Below are 13248 nucleotides of genomic sequence, written 5' to 3'. Positions count from 1 at the left end.
CAGTGTTGAAGTGTCTGGGCAGGCTGCGGTGCCTCCCCCAGGCTGCTCTCCCCATCCCAACTTCCAGCTCAGGCATGTGCCAAAAACCTACACTTTCCACCTTCCTATCTACCCAAATCTTTCCCTTTTTATCCCTCGACTTCATGCTGTGGATGCTGCCCTTACCCGTGCACCCGGTGCCGCGCCGGCAATGGCTCTTCCCGTCTGCGCCCGCCGGGCTCGACTCACATTGGACTTTTCCCGGCGGATAAAAGCTTTGATAAGCGGAGCCAACGTCACTCGTATCCCCCTCCTGCACGGGGAGGGATAAATGGGCTTCAATGGGCTGGATAACACGGGACTGGCGGCTTCGGGGAGAAAGGAAAGCGTGGCGGGGGATAACCTGGGGGATGCAAAGAGCTCGGCCTCGAGGAGGCAAAAAACCCTGAATATATCAGGTTTAAAAACTCAGTGTGTTTAAAACAAGGCTAAGCAATGCAGAGGTTTTCTTCTAGAGGTGAGTTTTACCTTCTAGAAGGGAAATATCCAGAGGATGGAGCCGGCCAACCACGGTGCATGGGCGTAAACAGTCTCTAAGGGCTGGATAAACCCTACAACAGCCCGATACGTCCCCAAAACCCTCCAGCAATTTAGTTGCAAGTCTCCAAACCTGCAGGGCAGGAGCATTTTTCCTTGGGAAACTTCACTGGGATTCAGGCAGTTTTGCTCTTCCCCCTCGTTGCTCCTAGCCCCCACGGAGCCAGCCCATTTCAGTAGCCCATTTCTATCCGCAAAGTGCTTTAACTTGAACAAACCAGGCTCTAACTCAGGAGTTTTCATTCTGTATTAAGTTGCTACATATTTTGTTTTCGTGTTAATCAACGAAGCAATGCCACAGTCATCCTTCAAATACATAAAAAGCCTTTCTCGCTGTACAATACTTTCCCTAACATGTGTTAAAGGTGGAAAAAGGTACCATTAAAATAAAAAAAAAAAATTACAAAGATACATTGCAAAAACTCAAGGGAGGGAGAAAGTCAGAGTTTTAGTTCACATCGAGGTATAAAATTGATATTGCTGGTTTAGCCTGGGAGGAAGGAGGTTTTTCCAGGTGTGGTGGCAGTCCTGGTCCCGGTTTCACTGGGATGATGTGGCAGCACTGCTGCAAATATCAATTTGCAAAATAAACCCCTCTTTATTTCTGCCTCCTCCTCCTCCTACCTCCCCTGCCGCTTTCCATACAGCATCCCTCAGAGATGCTCAGCGCTGTCGACTCCTCCCGCGTGCGCTATTTGGCATGTTACAGCTACCAGAGAGGTTTGACATCGTGGGTTTTTTTAAAAAAAAAAATCCCTAACGTTAGTGCAAATTAGAAAGGGGGGAAGGAGGGGTTACGCGACCAGATGCAGGTTAAGGGAACACGCTGGAAAAATGCGATTTACTCCTTCATTGTAAATCCAACTGTCAGTCTCCAGGTTTGCTTTCGGCAGCAAAAGTGTTAAAAAAAAACCAATTCCCAGCCGACCCTTTCTGTTTACAAAAGCTTCCCGTCACCTGCGAATTATTGCAATAGAAATGTGCTTTTTTTTAAAAAAAAAAAAAAAAAAAGAGGAATTATTTGTGCTCTCTTGCCACTAAGCAGCAGGTCCTCTGCCAGGAGCCACACACGGGCACCGCTGAAGCGAGTATCTTCAAACTGAGCCCCAAATTCTTGCTCTCAAACGCTTGCTTGACCCCATCCTCAGTGGCTTTGCCCTGCCCATGGATTTCCTCTTTTTTTTTTCCCCCCGTTATTTCCAGGGATTTGAGGTTTTGGCTGAAGCTGCCACCGGCCAGAGCCTTGCTGGGAAAAACCCCCTTTGCAGAGGAGGAACCCCCCGAGGATGCTGCGCAGATGAAGGTGCAGGAGGATGGGTCGGCTCAGAGCCGGAGCGATCCAGGCGGACACCGGGAGGGCTCCGGGAATGACGGGGTTTGGGGTTCGGTACGGTACGTCCTGCGGGCAAATGGCTCTTCGTGTGATGCAACCTGGAGCCAGGGCACCGGCGAAGTGTTTCACATCGCTGTCGGGCCTTCAGAAATCTCCTCCAGCCTTTGCTCGATCATCAGCCGGAGGATGGAGTATCTGGAGAGGCGAAGGACAAGGAAAAGAGGATCTTTGCAGCATCAAGCTGGGCTTTTAAACCCAAATAGACAAGAAAACCCGAGAACAGCGCAAAACCCATCGGCTCATGCACACATTAGGGATGTAAGGCTGTGCAAATGAATTTTCAGCACTGAAATACCCCCCCCCCCCCAAACGATGTCCTTAACTCTCAGCATCTCCCCTCGATGCCACCGAGCCCAGCATACTTGCGCATTAACTTCTTCACTTCACGATCTTCCTCTTCCTCCAGCTTCTGGATAAAGCTCCTGAGGACAGGCATCTCGAATTTGATGTACTGAGCAACCTGGGTGAGAGAGAAAAGCCAAGCTGGACGATGAAGAGGGCGGATGCACCAACCCCGCGAGGCTGAAGGTGACCTCGCAGCATCCCCTCCCCAGATTTAACCAGGGAAACCAAGGACTCCCCCCCGCCCAACTTCTACAACAAACTGTAAAAGAAACCACATCTCCTCTGCACACATGAACACCAGCTTGTCCAAATGGGCGCTAGCTAATTACTGGGAAAAAATCCACCTGAAGTTTAGTTTATTTTACCCACTGCCCGCAAGACTTAGCTCCTTCATATGGAGAGTCCTGAGCAACCCCAGTGTGTCACTGAGTGCTGTTTAAGCCCAGACATACCTCAAACTCGCCTCATTTGTGCTCTGATTTAAGAGCAAAGCAGTGCTGGGGTAGGAGGGAGCCGGCAGATGGCATAAACGAGCCGTTCCCCACCCGCAGCGCTTTTCCCGGCTGGAAAAAATACCAGTTAGGCCAAAGACTGCGCAGCAATCGCTTTTCTGTGATCAGATCTGGGATGGCAAAATAGGGCTGAGGGTGTTTGTTCTCGGTTAAAGTTGCTCTTTAAGCACAGAACAAGGGGTTTCCCATAAAATGGGGAGTTTTCACGGGGAGACATGGGAGCAAAGCAAAGCAATTCCTGCATGCCCAGCACAGAGACATCCCGGGTTTTCTGGCCCCAGCTGCACCCTGAGCTCAACCAAAACAGACGAGCATCCCGCGCCGGCAAACTCACGTCGTAGGTGACTTCTTCCACCTGGTCCTTCTCCATGAGGAAAACCTTGGAGACCTGTTCGCAGGGGCCTTGCAGGATGCGGGCGATCAGGGGGTAATCGCTGGCTCGCAGCTTCTGCTTCTCTGCAAGACCAAAAGCAGCGGCGTTGGGGCCGGCAGAGGACGGGGCTTCGCCACAGGCAACATGCTGGCAGTGCCGGGAGGGGGGCTGTGCACTCACCTCCGCTGGTGTGGACGATGTACAGCGCAAACTCCTCTGCGGAGTTTTCAATCTGAACAGAGACATAAATCACTACTAAAGGTCCATGTTTCTATCCTAGGCTTTCCCAGCAATTAAAAAAAAATCCCATTATTTCTCTCCACCGTTGCATTTTATATCCACAGGATATAAACACCCCATTGCTGAGCAACCCAGAAGTGCCAGGTGGGGGGATATCTAATGTACCTTGAATTTATTGAGCAGCAGTTTGAGGACCTGGGGGGTTGTCATCGTGCTGTTTATCCGGACGTTGGTGATGGAGCCGTACGCCGGCGTGAAGACGGATGTCTGCGGAGCACAAAATCCATTAAAAACCCACCCTGGGTTTCTCCAGCGATCCTCTGGGAGAGGTTTAGAGGAGCGTGGGGCTCACCTTATGGTTGTAGAAGTGTCCGTTGATGGAGAAGCGGTGACGGCGGATGCGCCGCTGCTCGCTGGGGGTGCGGGCGCTGCCCCGGCGCCGGACGCCCACGTCGCTCCGCGTCCGCATCAGCTGCGGCGTCTCCTCCGCCTGCAACTTGGTGGCTGGAAAACACCCAGTGGGAGGATGGGGGTGAGGGCTGGGGACAAGTGAGAACCCCCCCGGGTCCTACCCCAACATCTTCCTGCTGTTCCTGGGAGTCCCCCCATGGATGCCAAAGTCCCCATCCCAGAAACACGACCCTAGAGACTTCCCAGAACAGATTTAACCCACCAGTTTAAACCACAGCAGCTACTGGTTTATTCTCTCCCAGCTCCTGAAGGAGGCTATTAATTCAGAATTAACTGCATAAATCCAGGCTACCTGGATAAAGCCTCTTTGCCTGGGGACTCAAGCATCTTTACTCTCTTTTCCACAATTTCACTTTTTTTTTTTTTATTCCCTTCATTTCCTTTAATGAGAACAGGCAAACTAGGCCAGCACTTCAGATCTCTGCGTGAAAACTGGCCTGGGTCCAGATTATTATAAACTAGCTCTTCATCCATTTTTAATGAACCTCTCGTGCTCAAGCTTGGGTGTTTTAATTCAAAGCATGTCTGCAGCAAGGAAAATCTCTGGTGCGCACCGCTCCAGATGCACGCCACGGGCCATGGTGACTAAGCACTCACGAGGAGCCATGCACGCATGTTATGTGCTGATTTTTATAGGCTTTTGGAGAAAAATATAATAAAAGACTCTTTCTTATGCGCTGGCAGAGGATTAACATCATATGGCTGGCTCAAATAGCTGCTGGGTTATTTCTGTGGTACGATGCGTTGTGGATATCGCCCGGGCAAGCTTTAATTAGGGGGAAAAAAAAGGTGTCATGCATGAGGAGATCAAAAAGAGAAAGAGGAAAAGCTGGAAGATCAAGGATGGGGCAAAGGGTTCAATGGATCAATGAGTTTTGCAAGTGCTCAGCCCCCCCCCCCAGGAAGTGGAGGAGCATCCTGAAGCCAAAAGGATTAGCGAGTTCTTCTCTTCCTCCAGGGTGTATTTCCATAAAAACATCCCCCAAAATAAAAAGAAACCCAAACCAGGAACATCTGCAGAATGCCCCGATCAAATGAGAAAAATGCATGAAGCAGGTTTTTCCAGTGGGAATTGCTGGTGGGACAACTCGGTCCCGTGCCGTGCTGCCTCGTGGGCAAAAGAAGGGGTTAACGAAGCGCCGGGGCGGATGAGCTCTTCCCCCTCTATACAGAGGAAAAACCAAGGAGGGGAAAAACACTTTGCAGAAATGTTGACTTCCCCATGGCAACGGCACTTCCCAACGGCCCCTATTCTTCTTCCCTAAAAGCGGAGCTGCCGGGAAAGGGAAGTGCCAACATCCTTTTCCATACGATCCCACGAGGCTCTTCGCTCAATCCCCCTATTTCTTTCCAAGCTCCTCTTCCCCACATCCCACCACAGCCCTTTCCTGGAGCAAAAAACCCTTAGGAAGGGTTTCAGGCTGCAGGGACTAAGATTTTTCTTGCTGCAACTAAATAAATTCATTTTAGGCGCTTTGGAAATGGTTTTAAGTAACCTGAAGCATGATGGGGATGCTGATTTCTAGAGAAAAATAATGCCTTTTTAATATGTTCTCAAAGAAAAGTTGGGAGCATAAGGCCGCTGCTCCCAACTGCTCGGCCAAATCCAACTGGATCCAAGCCTGGCTCACCTGTGCCGCTCCCGGGAGCCTCCGCGTTTGGCACGGCCTCCGCATCCGTAACCTGGATGTCTGGCAAGGTGCTGGGCTTCAGCACGGACCTGGCAATAAAAAAAAAAAAAAAAAAAAAAGAAAAAAGAGGGGTGCCCTGTTAGTGTGCAGGTGCAGAGGGAACGATAACCAGGTAACTTCCCCTCTGAGCCCCCACGTTGCTGTTTCCAGGGTGGGAAGCAGCCTGTTCTCCCTCCGGATTTGGCCCTGTGGAGTTGCAGCACAGATTCGTTGCAATATAAATCCTGAATCCCATCCTGTCCTGCTCCCCAAAACCCCTCTGGAGGGTCTTATCCCGGCTGCCCTCTTCCCAGGAAAGGATGTGCAAACCCAAACCAGCCTTTTTGCAAGCTCCAGCACAAGACCCGCACAAGCAAAGCTGAACTTGCTCCTTTTTTCCCCTTTGCAGACATTTAAAAAATCATGCAAAACCCATGCAGAGCCCCCCGGCCAGGACAACCCACGGACTTGCTGCTCCCGGGCACCTGAGGATCAAACTGCAGCCCAGGGTGCCACGGGTGCTGGGAACGGGGGGGTTACTTGGGCCCAGAGCAACATCCAGCTTAAACTTGTACTAAAGTTAAACCCCAGGCTGGTTCTGGAGGGAGCTTCTTGCAGGCAAAGGGGTCTTTGCAAAAGCGGGGGGTATTTGTAAAAAGGAGGGGGGGTTGCAAAAAGGGGGGTCTCTGCAAAAGGAAGAGTTTTGCAAGAAGGGAGGGGGGGTGAAAAAAGTGTGGGTGTGGGAAGTGCAAAAAGGGAGAGTTTTGCCCAAAGGGTGGGGGGGTCCTTGCAGAAGTGGGGTTTTTGCAAAAGGGGGGGGGTGTTTGCAAAAAGGGGAGGTCTTTGCAAAAGGGGGTGTGTAAAAGGGGGTTTCTTTGCAAAAGGGGGAGTTTTGCAAAAGAGGGGGGTGTCTTTGCAAAAAGGTGAGTCTTTGCCAAGCGAAACCAAGCTCCTTTATTTTTTTCTTGGCTTCTTCAGGGTGTTGCATGTTGGGGAAGAAAATAAAAGGACTCAGACAAAGTAGCTGGGGTTGCAGCCTTGGGGGGGCCGGGGGGGGCCCTTCTTCCCCCTCCACTCACCCGTGGGCTCCCAGGTTGCAGCCGGAGTGCCAGGAGGAGGAGGAGGGCGGCGGGCGGATGCGCTGGTTGTCGTCCTGCATCTGCAGGCGGATGGGTCTCCGCAGGCCCCAGGAGATGTTCAGCAGCCCCTCCACGATGAGCTCCCCTTCCTCCTGCACCAGAGACGGGCAGCTCAGCAGCCGAAATACAAACAGCCATGGAGATGACTAAGAGGCATTTTTTTGGACCTCACAAATCTGAATCAAACCGCATTTCCACGTTGGATTTTTTTTTGGTTTGGTTTGGTTTTGGTTTTTTTCACCTGCCAGAGATAAGCTGGGTGCCTGCCCTGGGGATTTCTTACCTCCCGGTGGCGCAGCTGCAAATTTTGCCCTTCGTAATAGATGTTGTATGTCTTCAAGTGTAAGAGCAGTTCATTTCTGGAAAAAAAAATGGGAAAGGTGCTGAGAAGAGGTGTGGAAGGGCAAGGGGAAACATTGCAGGCACCGCTTGGTACCCTCTGAGCCAGCTGGGGGGAAATTTGGGGGGGTCTGGGAGAAAGCAGGAACTGCTTCCCAGGTCAGGCTGGGCAATGAACCTGCTACACTGCTGGGGGACATCAACCAGCGTCACTTGGGGCAAATCTGGGACTTCTGCTGCCTCTAGACCTCCCTCGTTGAGGATATCTGCTGCAGGGTCAACCAGGGGTTATCCTTCACAACTACAATTATGGGGACAAGCTCCCCTGCAACCTTGCTCTCCATAAACCTTGCAAAGAGACGTAAGAGAACCCGTCAGACCTTGGTGGAGCTGGTGACAAGGCTGAAAAACGTGGAAATTTTCAGAGCGCCCAAGCCCTTGGGTCACGCTGGAGTCACAAGTTATCACAGGCGAGTTTATCGCGTCAGCTCGTTGCTCTGGACCCTGACCTCAAAAATCAGTTTAAAAGTCTGAACCCCACTCCAGTTGCAGATGAATAACAAAAATAAAAAATAAATTTAAGGGAAAAAAATAAAAGACACAGAAAACCAAGCCAGGCTGTCGAAGCACAGCTATGAATCACGGGGAAGCGATGCCTCTGGCATTAATTCATAAAGCTGTCATTAATTCAGCTGGGCTGGCTGATGGAGTTTAAAGATGCTCAGCACCATCAAGAGAAGCACAAATCACGGGGATTTGGGGTTATGAGAAAGAAAAAAGGGGGGAAAAAAAAATATCGTGCGTACACTTTATCTCCTCCAAAATCTTCCTTGAAACTTAGGAATGATTTTACTTCTTTACCAAAACATAAAAAAACATTTACTAACTGTGACCTTTTTCAGCAAAACCTATATTTCATGGAATTTTACAGAGCATTTGGCCATGCTCCTAAGAAAAAATTTCAAAATTCCATCAAGCTTTTTTTTTTTTTTCTTAAGAGGAAATTGCCATTTCTTTCCCCAGAATGGCTTTTTTTTTTTGAAATCCAACCAAACCATGTTAAAACCCAGGGTCACTCCCCTCCACCCAGCTCAAATATTGCAAATAACTGCCCAGCTCCCAGCACCGACTGTACTTCTGCATCACAGCCCTGCTGAGCACCTTACTTGGAGATGTATTTGTCTTTTCCGCATGGGACCAGGTACTCGCAGCCGCCGTAATCCATCCTCCCGCTCTTCTTTCATGGGAGCTGAACAGCAAAGAGGGAGGAGAGAAAAGCATCGGCGTGAACCGCCCCGTTATGGCATCCCTGACACCCACCCGTGGGTAACGGGGGAAAGATAAACTTGCTTGGCTTCGGGAGAGCTCTTGGGAAAAGGCTCCAGCGGATGCAGCCACGGGTGAAGTTTGATGTGGCTCCTCCGGGAAGACTGATGGGAAGGGAGGGGAAATCAGATAAGGGCAGAAGCGTTGTAAACTCACTGAAAATTTAATACCGGCAGAGATACGCTTACGCTAACATTTGCATTTCAAGCATCCACGGACCGCCCTGGTGGTGCCAGGCCTGGAGGTGGAAGGGTTATAAGCAGGATTTGTTCCTTTTCTCCATTTATTTTATTAGGGTTTTGCTACAAAGCTTCAGACTGCCAGTCTAGATCTGGCCTGATGCTTCCTCATGCATGAGGGCTGACTTCCGCAAGCAGCAGAGACACTGGGCTGGTTCCTTTTTTTTTTTTTTTTTACAAAAGCAGTTGAGTTTTCGTGCGTGCCAGAATATCTCCATTGCTCCCATGCAAGCACTCAGGAACTCCCCCAAAAATCCCACCTTTGGAACAGCTTCGAGCTCAAATGTGAGTTTTGGATGCTACAAAGTGGAATTAAAATGAGAAGCCCTCAGGGCTGCTCGTGGGCCTGAAGCACTTTGGAAATCAGGCCTTGAAGTGCAACACTGGGGTGGTTTTGAGTGACAAAAAAAGGCTTCTCGGTTGGTGCTTTTCCTCGGGTGTTTGTGCAAATCCTGGTACAAATGGGCTTTCATTCTTCCAGGGTCTCTCCTCTCCCTTCCCTTGTCCAGAAAGAGAAATTGAGGCAAGAAAAGAGCATTTGATCCACAAACTGCTGTTTTCTTCCAACTCACGCATTGCCATGTGCTTCCTCCCGATCCCCTAGGAAACAAACTCATTTTCCTGCCAAAAAAAAAAAACAACAACCCTCTGACAACTACATCTGGGCGGATAGATGACTCAACCAAGGCAGTGAGGTAAAACCTGTGTCAGAGGACAGACCTCCCCCTAAAAACTCAGCACAGCAGCAATCGCTGCTTCTTACCCCACACATCGGGATATATTCTAGCAAATAAGTTACATGCAACAGCAAAAATATTCTGCGTCATGCTTGAAACCACAGAAGAGGTTGCAAAAGCAAAGCTGGTGTTTGAGCAGGCAGAAACAGGCAGGGGAAGGGCAGGAAGCTGGCCCGGCCCTTGCGGGGGGTCGGACCTGCTCTGCCTGGAGAAAGCAGAAGAGAAAACCATCACTGAAAAATCGCACGTTGCAGCGGAAAAGCTGACAAAGCTTCAGGTTTCCTGACAAGGCGAGGAGCTGCACGAGCATCCCGGCAAAGCCCGGCATCAACCCTCCTGCCCAGCCGGTGGCCACCTCTCCTGCACCCATCCCTCCATCCATCCCTCTATCCATCCTCCCACAGGGAATGCACCCAATAATAATCCTATTTACGCCTCAGAAATGGTATCGGGAGGGGATTTTGCAGCCAGCTCTGCGGCTTTGGGATAGATGTCGGTGTGGTGGCTGCATGGCACCTGCTGTGGCGGGGACCCAGATTTGGGGTTTACCAGCTGTGAGACACAGGAATGGTAGAAATAAGCATCTCACTTGTGGGTGTCCCCTGAAAGCGGATGAAAAAGCTCTGGGGAAGTTGCAGAGGGAGGATGAAATGACACAGCTGCTTGGCCCATGCAAAAATGTTGCCAAAAATATCAAAGTAGCTGACAAAAAAAACGCCAGACCCCTCCAGCAGCGCAGCTCGAGGTGGAGCCTTTAGTATTGCAGGGAGTTTCACTCTGTGGCATCGTGGTGATCCGAAGGGGTGAAGCCAAAGCCCCGCTTCCCTCCAAGGGGATATTGGGGTGAACTCCAGCTGGAAAAAGACTCATTTTGGGATGGAAGGGGAGCCCTGAAATGCAGGTTCATCCCCCTGCACCGAGGAGTCGTTTCCTGTTTACCGCCCCAGCGCTGCCACCTTCGCCTCCGACATCACATCCCCTTCCAAGCAAGCGAGGAAAGGGGCAAATTCTTCCTTTTTTGGGTCTTGAGAGTGCTGGGCTGTGGGTGGAAGGGAGTGGCATCTGTCTGAAGATCCCCAAATGCAGACGTGCCACTGCCACTCCCCTGGTTTTCTGCCGTGACTTTGGCAAGAGGCTGGAAATCACCAAAATAAAAAGGCTGGCAACGTGCAAATTGCCCAGTCAGTTGCCCAACCTGGCAGCTCGGCGCCGTCTTCATTACCCAGCACTCCATGTGCCTCAGTTTCCCCTCTCTGAGCCAACTTATTTCCTTCACACCCATCACAGGCTGAGCTTTCGCTGCTCTCTTGTAAAACGCTTTTAAAAAACCATCAGATCAAATCATTTCCCCCCACACACGTGGCAGGAGGATTTCAGCCCTCTCTGCCTTCCAACAGGAGCTGTCGGCTGCTCCCGCGGTTGCTTCCAGGCCTGACGGACCCCAAACTTATTTCGCTCCCTAAAAATAACCTTCCCAAGCCCCTTCCCTGGGTCCCTCCAGCCCCACCTGCCCCGCGGTGCAGGCGCAGCCTGCCCACACTCGCAGCCCCTCGCGTGGAGCAGGGACAGGCGTTTGCTTTTGCCGTGCTCCTGGGGAGACGCACAGCTCAAATACAACAAAAACGATAGAAAAAAACACCACCCAAACTGTGTTTTCAGCAGGAGAGGGGTGGTCTTTCCTGCTCCTGCAAAGGAGGGAGCGTTTTTCAGGGGGGTTTTGCTGTCTCAGTCCCCTCCCACAGCACGTGGATGCTTTGGCAGCCGCGTCGGCATCTCCCCGCTCGGGCGGGCGGGAGGGAGACGTGGTGGTTTCGGTGCAGCTGATGCTCCCCCCGGCCGTGCGAGGGATTGTGGGAATATCCCGCTCCCGGGGGGAGGCCGCAATGCTCCCTCCCGCACAAACCCTGCCCAAACCCTGCCGCTTCCCTTGCAGCCCGGGACGGCTTCGAACCGGCCCAAGGGCGCATCGATCCCAATGCAAGCGGTAGCAAAAAATCATCCGGAGGCGACAATTCCTCCCTCGCCGGCACCCAGAGCCTCTCAAAGCTGCTTTGCTCGGCGGCGGGATACGACCGAGTGCTCTCACCCCGTCCTGGCGGATCTCTGCTCGCCCGACGGTGCTCGGTGGACGGTTCCCGCGAGCCGCTGCAGCCGTGGCTCCGGCCCAGGCGCTCGTTTGGAGCCGGGATTTCTGCCGAGCGTCCGGCCGGTGGCCCTAAGCGCCGAGGTGCAGCAGCTCCATTGTTTTCCAGCGCCGCTATTGTTCTCCAGCCCAATTGCTCAGCCCCGTCCTGCAGAGGGGAAAGGATGGGAGCGGGCAGCGGCGGCAGAGCCACCGGCGGGCGATGCCAGTGGGGTGCCGGCTCGCTTGGCACCCAGTGCCCACACCCAGCAGGTCAGACCCACCTCCCCCCCGCGCCGAGCAGAGCTGGTGGCCATCAGCGGTTTGTTGTGGGCTACGGGAAAGGAGCTGGTGGGTCTCCAGCCCGGGCGCGATGGGGGCTGCAGCGAAGGTGTCGGTGGCCAGGCTGGGGATCTGCGGGTGCTTGTGGCTCCCCTCCAGCCCGCGGGAGCAGCCAGCCCCGAAAGAGAGGGTGACGCCGAGGATGCTCGTTGGGTGCAGAGGTGACTCTCCCCGGGGCGTGGGGGCCGGGTTCCCCCCCGCTTTCCCCCCCCCCCCCCGAGGGTGGGCGCAGCTCTCGCCCGAGCTCCGGGGTGGTTCCGGCTCAGCCCCGGGGCTGCTCCCCCCGCCGCGCCGGGGACGGGGACGGAGACCGGGATGAGGATGGGGATGGGGATGAGGGTGGGGATGCCCCGTCCCGCCCGCACTCACCGGGTCCCTCGTTCCGCGCCGCTCCGCAGCCGGCGCCCCCCGAAGGGCCGCCCCTCGGCGGGGCGGAGCGGGGCGGAGCGGGGCGGAGCGTACGCGCAGGGGGAGCGCTGTTGAAATCCTGGGGGACACCCCGCCCCGGCACCAGGATCCCAAGGGCCACCCCTTCCCGGGTGCCAAGACTGGGGATCCCCCAAAGGAGGCCCTATCTCGGGCTCCCAGTTCGTCCCCCCCCGGGCCTGGCGTCCCAAAGGATGATGCTCCATCTCAAACCCCTGGTTCAGGCCCTGGGCCTGGGTTCTCCAAGGACACCCTGTTTCTGGCACCTAGGTTGCACCCCAAAGGATGCCCCATCCCTGGTGCCAGCACCAGGATCCCAAAGGATGCCCCATTCCCTGCAGCTCCGTGCAGGACTCTTGACAGGAGCCTTACGGGCTGCATCACACAAGCTAAAGTGGTTATTTCTGCCTTAAAACACCCCAAACCATATGATATTCGGTGCCAGAGCCACGCAAGCATCGCACTTGGCTGTTCTGCCTTTGGGACGGCGCAGTGGGGTCGTGTGCTGGCAGCAACCGGTTCCCAACCACGGCCGTGGGATCCTGTCTGGATCCAAAACCGCCCCCGAGAAGGGGATTGAAGAGGAAATTAATTTAAAAATAAAATCTGCCTGCAAGCAGATGTTGCAACATGGGGTCACAGTTACCTCCGAACCAGCGCTCAGCCTCCAGCCTCCGCTCTGGGGTTGGGGGTCCCATCCTGCCCGTGCACCCCGCACCCCTGCGGGGACACTTTGGGGAGCACGGAGATATTAAGTATTCCAGAAGAGCAGCGGCGTGCGGCCGTGTCCCTCCGCCTTTGTCTGCTCCTGACCTTTCCCAGAGCTTTGTGGCTTCTCCCGGCTTTTTCTCTTTTTAAGGAATTTGCCTAGAGACAGCCCACACGAAGGGAGAAAAACCCAAAACAGAAACAAAGAAATAATCTAAACAGCTGCTTTAGCAAAACAAGCAGGTCTTTACAACCACGGATTGTAATCGGCCCCCTTTTTTTTTTTTTTT

At 53.1% G+C, this 13248-nt stretch overlaps 1 protein-coding gene across 2 annotated transcripts; it reads right to left on the bottom strand.

Annotated features, from left to right (window-relative positions):
- Positions 1–1572: 1572 nt before the first annotated feature.
- On the bottom strand, positions 1573–12250 carry RASSF2 (Ras association domain family member 2). Of its 2 annotated transcripts, none has more exons than XM_074928686.1 (12): positions 12194–12250; positions 11447–11651; positions 8225–8307; positions 7003–7078; positions 6660–6811; positions 5542–5630; positions 3792–3943; positions 3605–3706; positions 3380–3431; positions 3161–3282; positions 2332–2429; positions 1573–2104 (listed from the first exon to the last, which is right to left on the bottom strand). In XM_074928686.1, the coding sequence occupies exons 3-12, from the start codon at positions 8281–8283 to the stop codon at positions 2035–2037; spliced, it is 972 nt and encodes a 323-aa protein (XP_074784787.1). In that variant the 5' UTR covers positions 8284–8307; positions 11447–11651; positions 12194–12250; the 3' UTR covers positions 1573–2034. The 2 variants fall into 2 exon arrangements, with proteins under 2 accessions (XP_074784787.1, XP_074784788.1); XM_074928687.1 differs by having other exon boundaries at positions 6660–6808.
- Between the last annotated feature and the right edge of the window lie 998 nt (positions 12251–13248).

This window comes from Athene noctua, chromosome 28, assembly GCF_965140245.1.
Source record: "Athene noctua chromosome 28, bAthNoc1.hap1.1, whole genome shotgun sequence".
NCBI lineage: Eukaryota > Metazoa > Chordata > Aves > Strigiformes > Strigidae > Athene > Athene noctua.
Note: the sequence above shows the minus strand (reverse complement) of the source record. Positions and strands in the feature narration are given on the sequence as shown.

Excerpts from the sequence above, each read along its gene's own strand:
- RASSF2 (XM_074928686.1), bottom strand. The coding sequence starts at position 8,283 with ATGGATTACGGCGGCTGCGAGTACCTGGTCCCATGCGGAAAAGACAAA. Across the intron at positions 7,079-8,224 it reads AAAGACAAATACATCTCCAA|AAATGAACTGCTCTTACACT; the intron begins GTAAGGTGCTCA and ends TTTTTTTTCCAG. Across the intron at positions 3,432-3,604 it reads TGCTGCTCAATAAATTCAAG|ATTGAAAACTCCGCAGAGGA; the intron begins GTACATTAGATA and ends GTCTCTGTTCAG.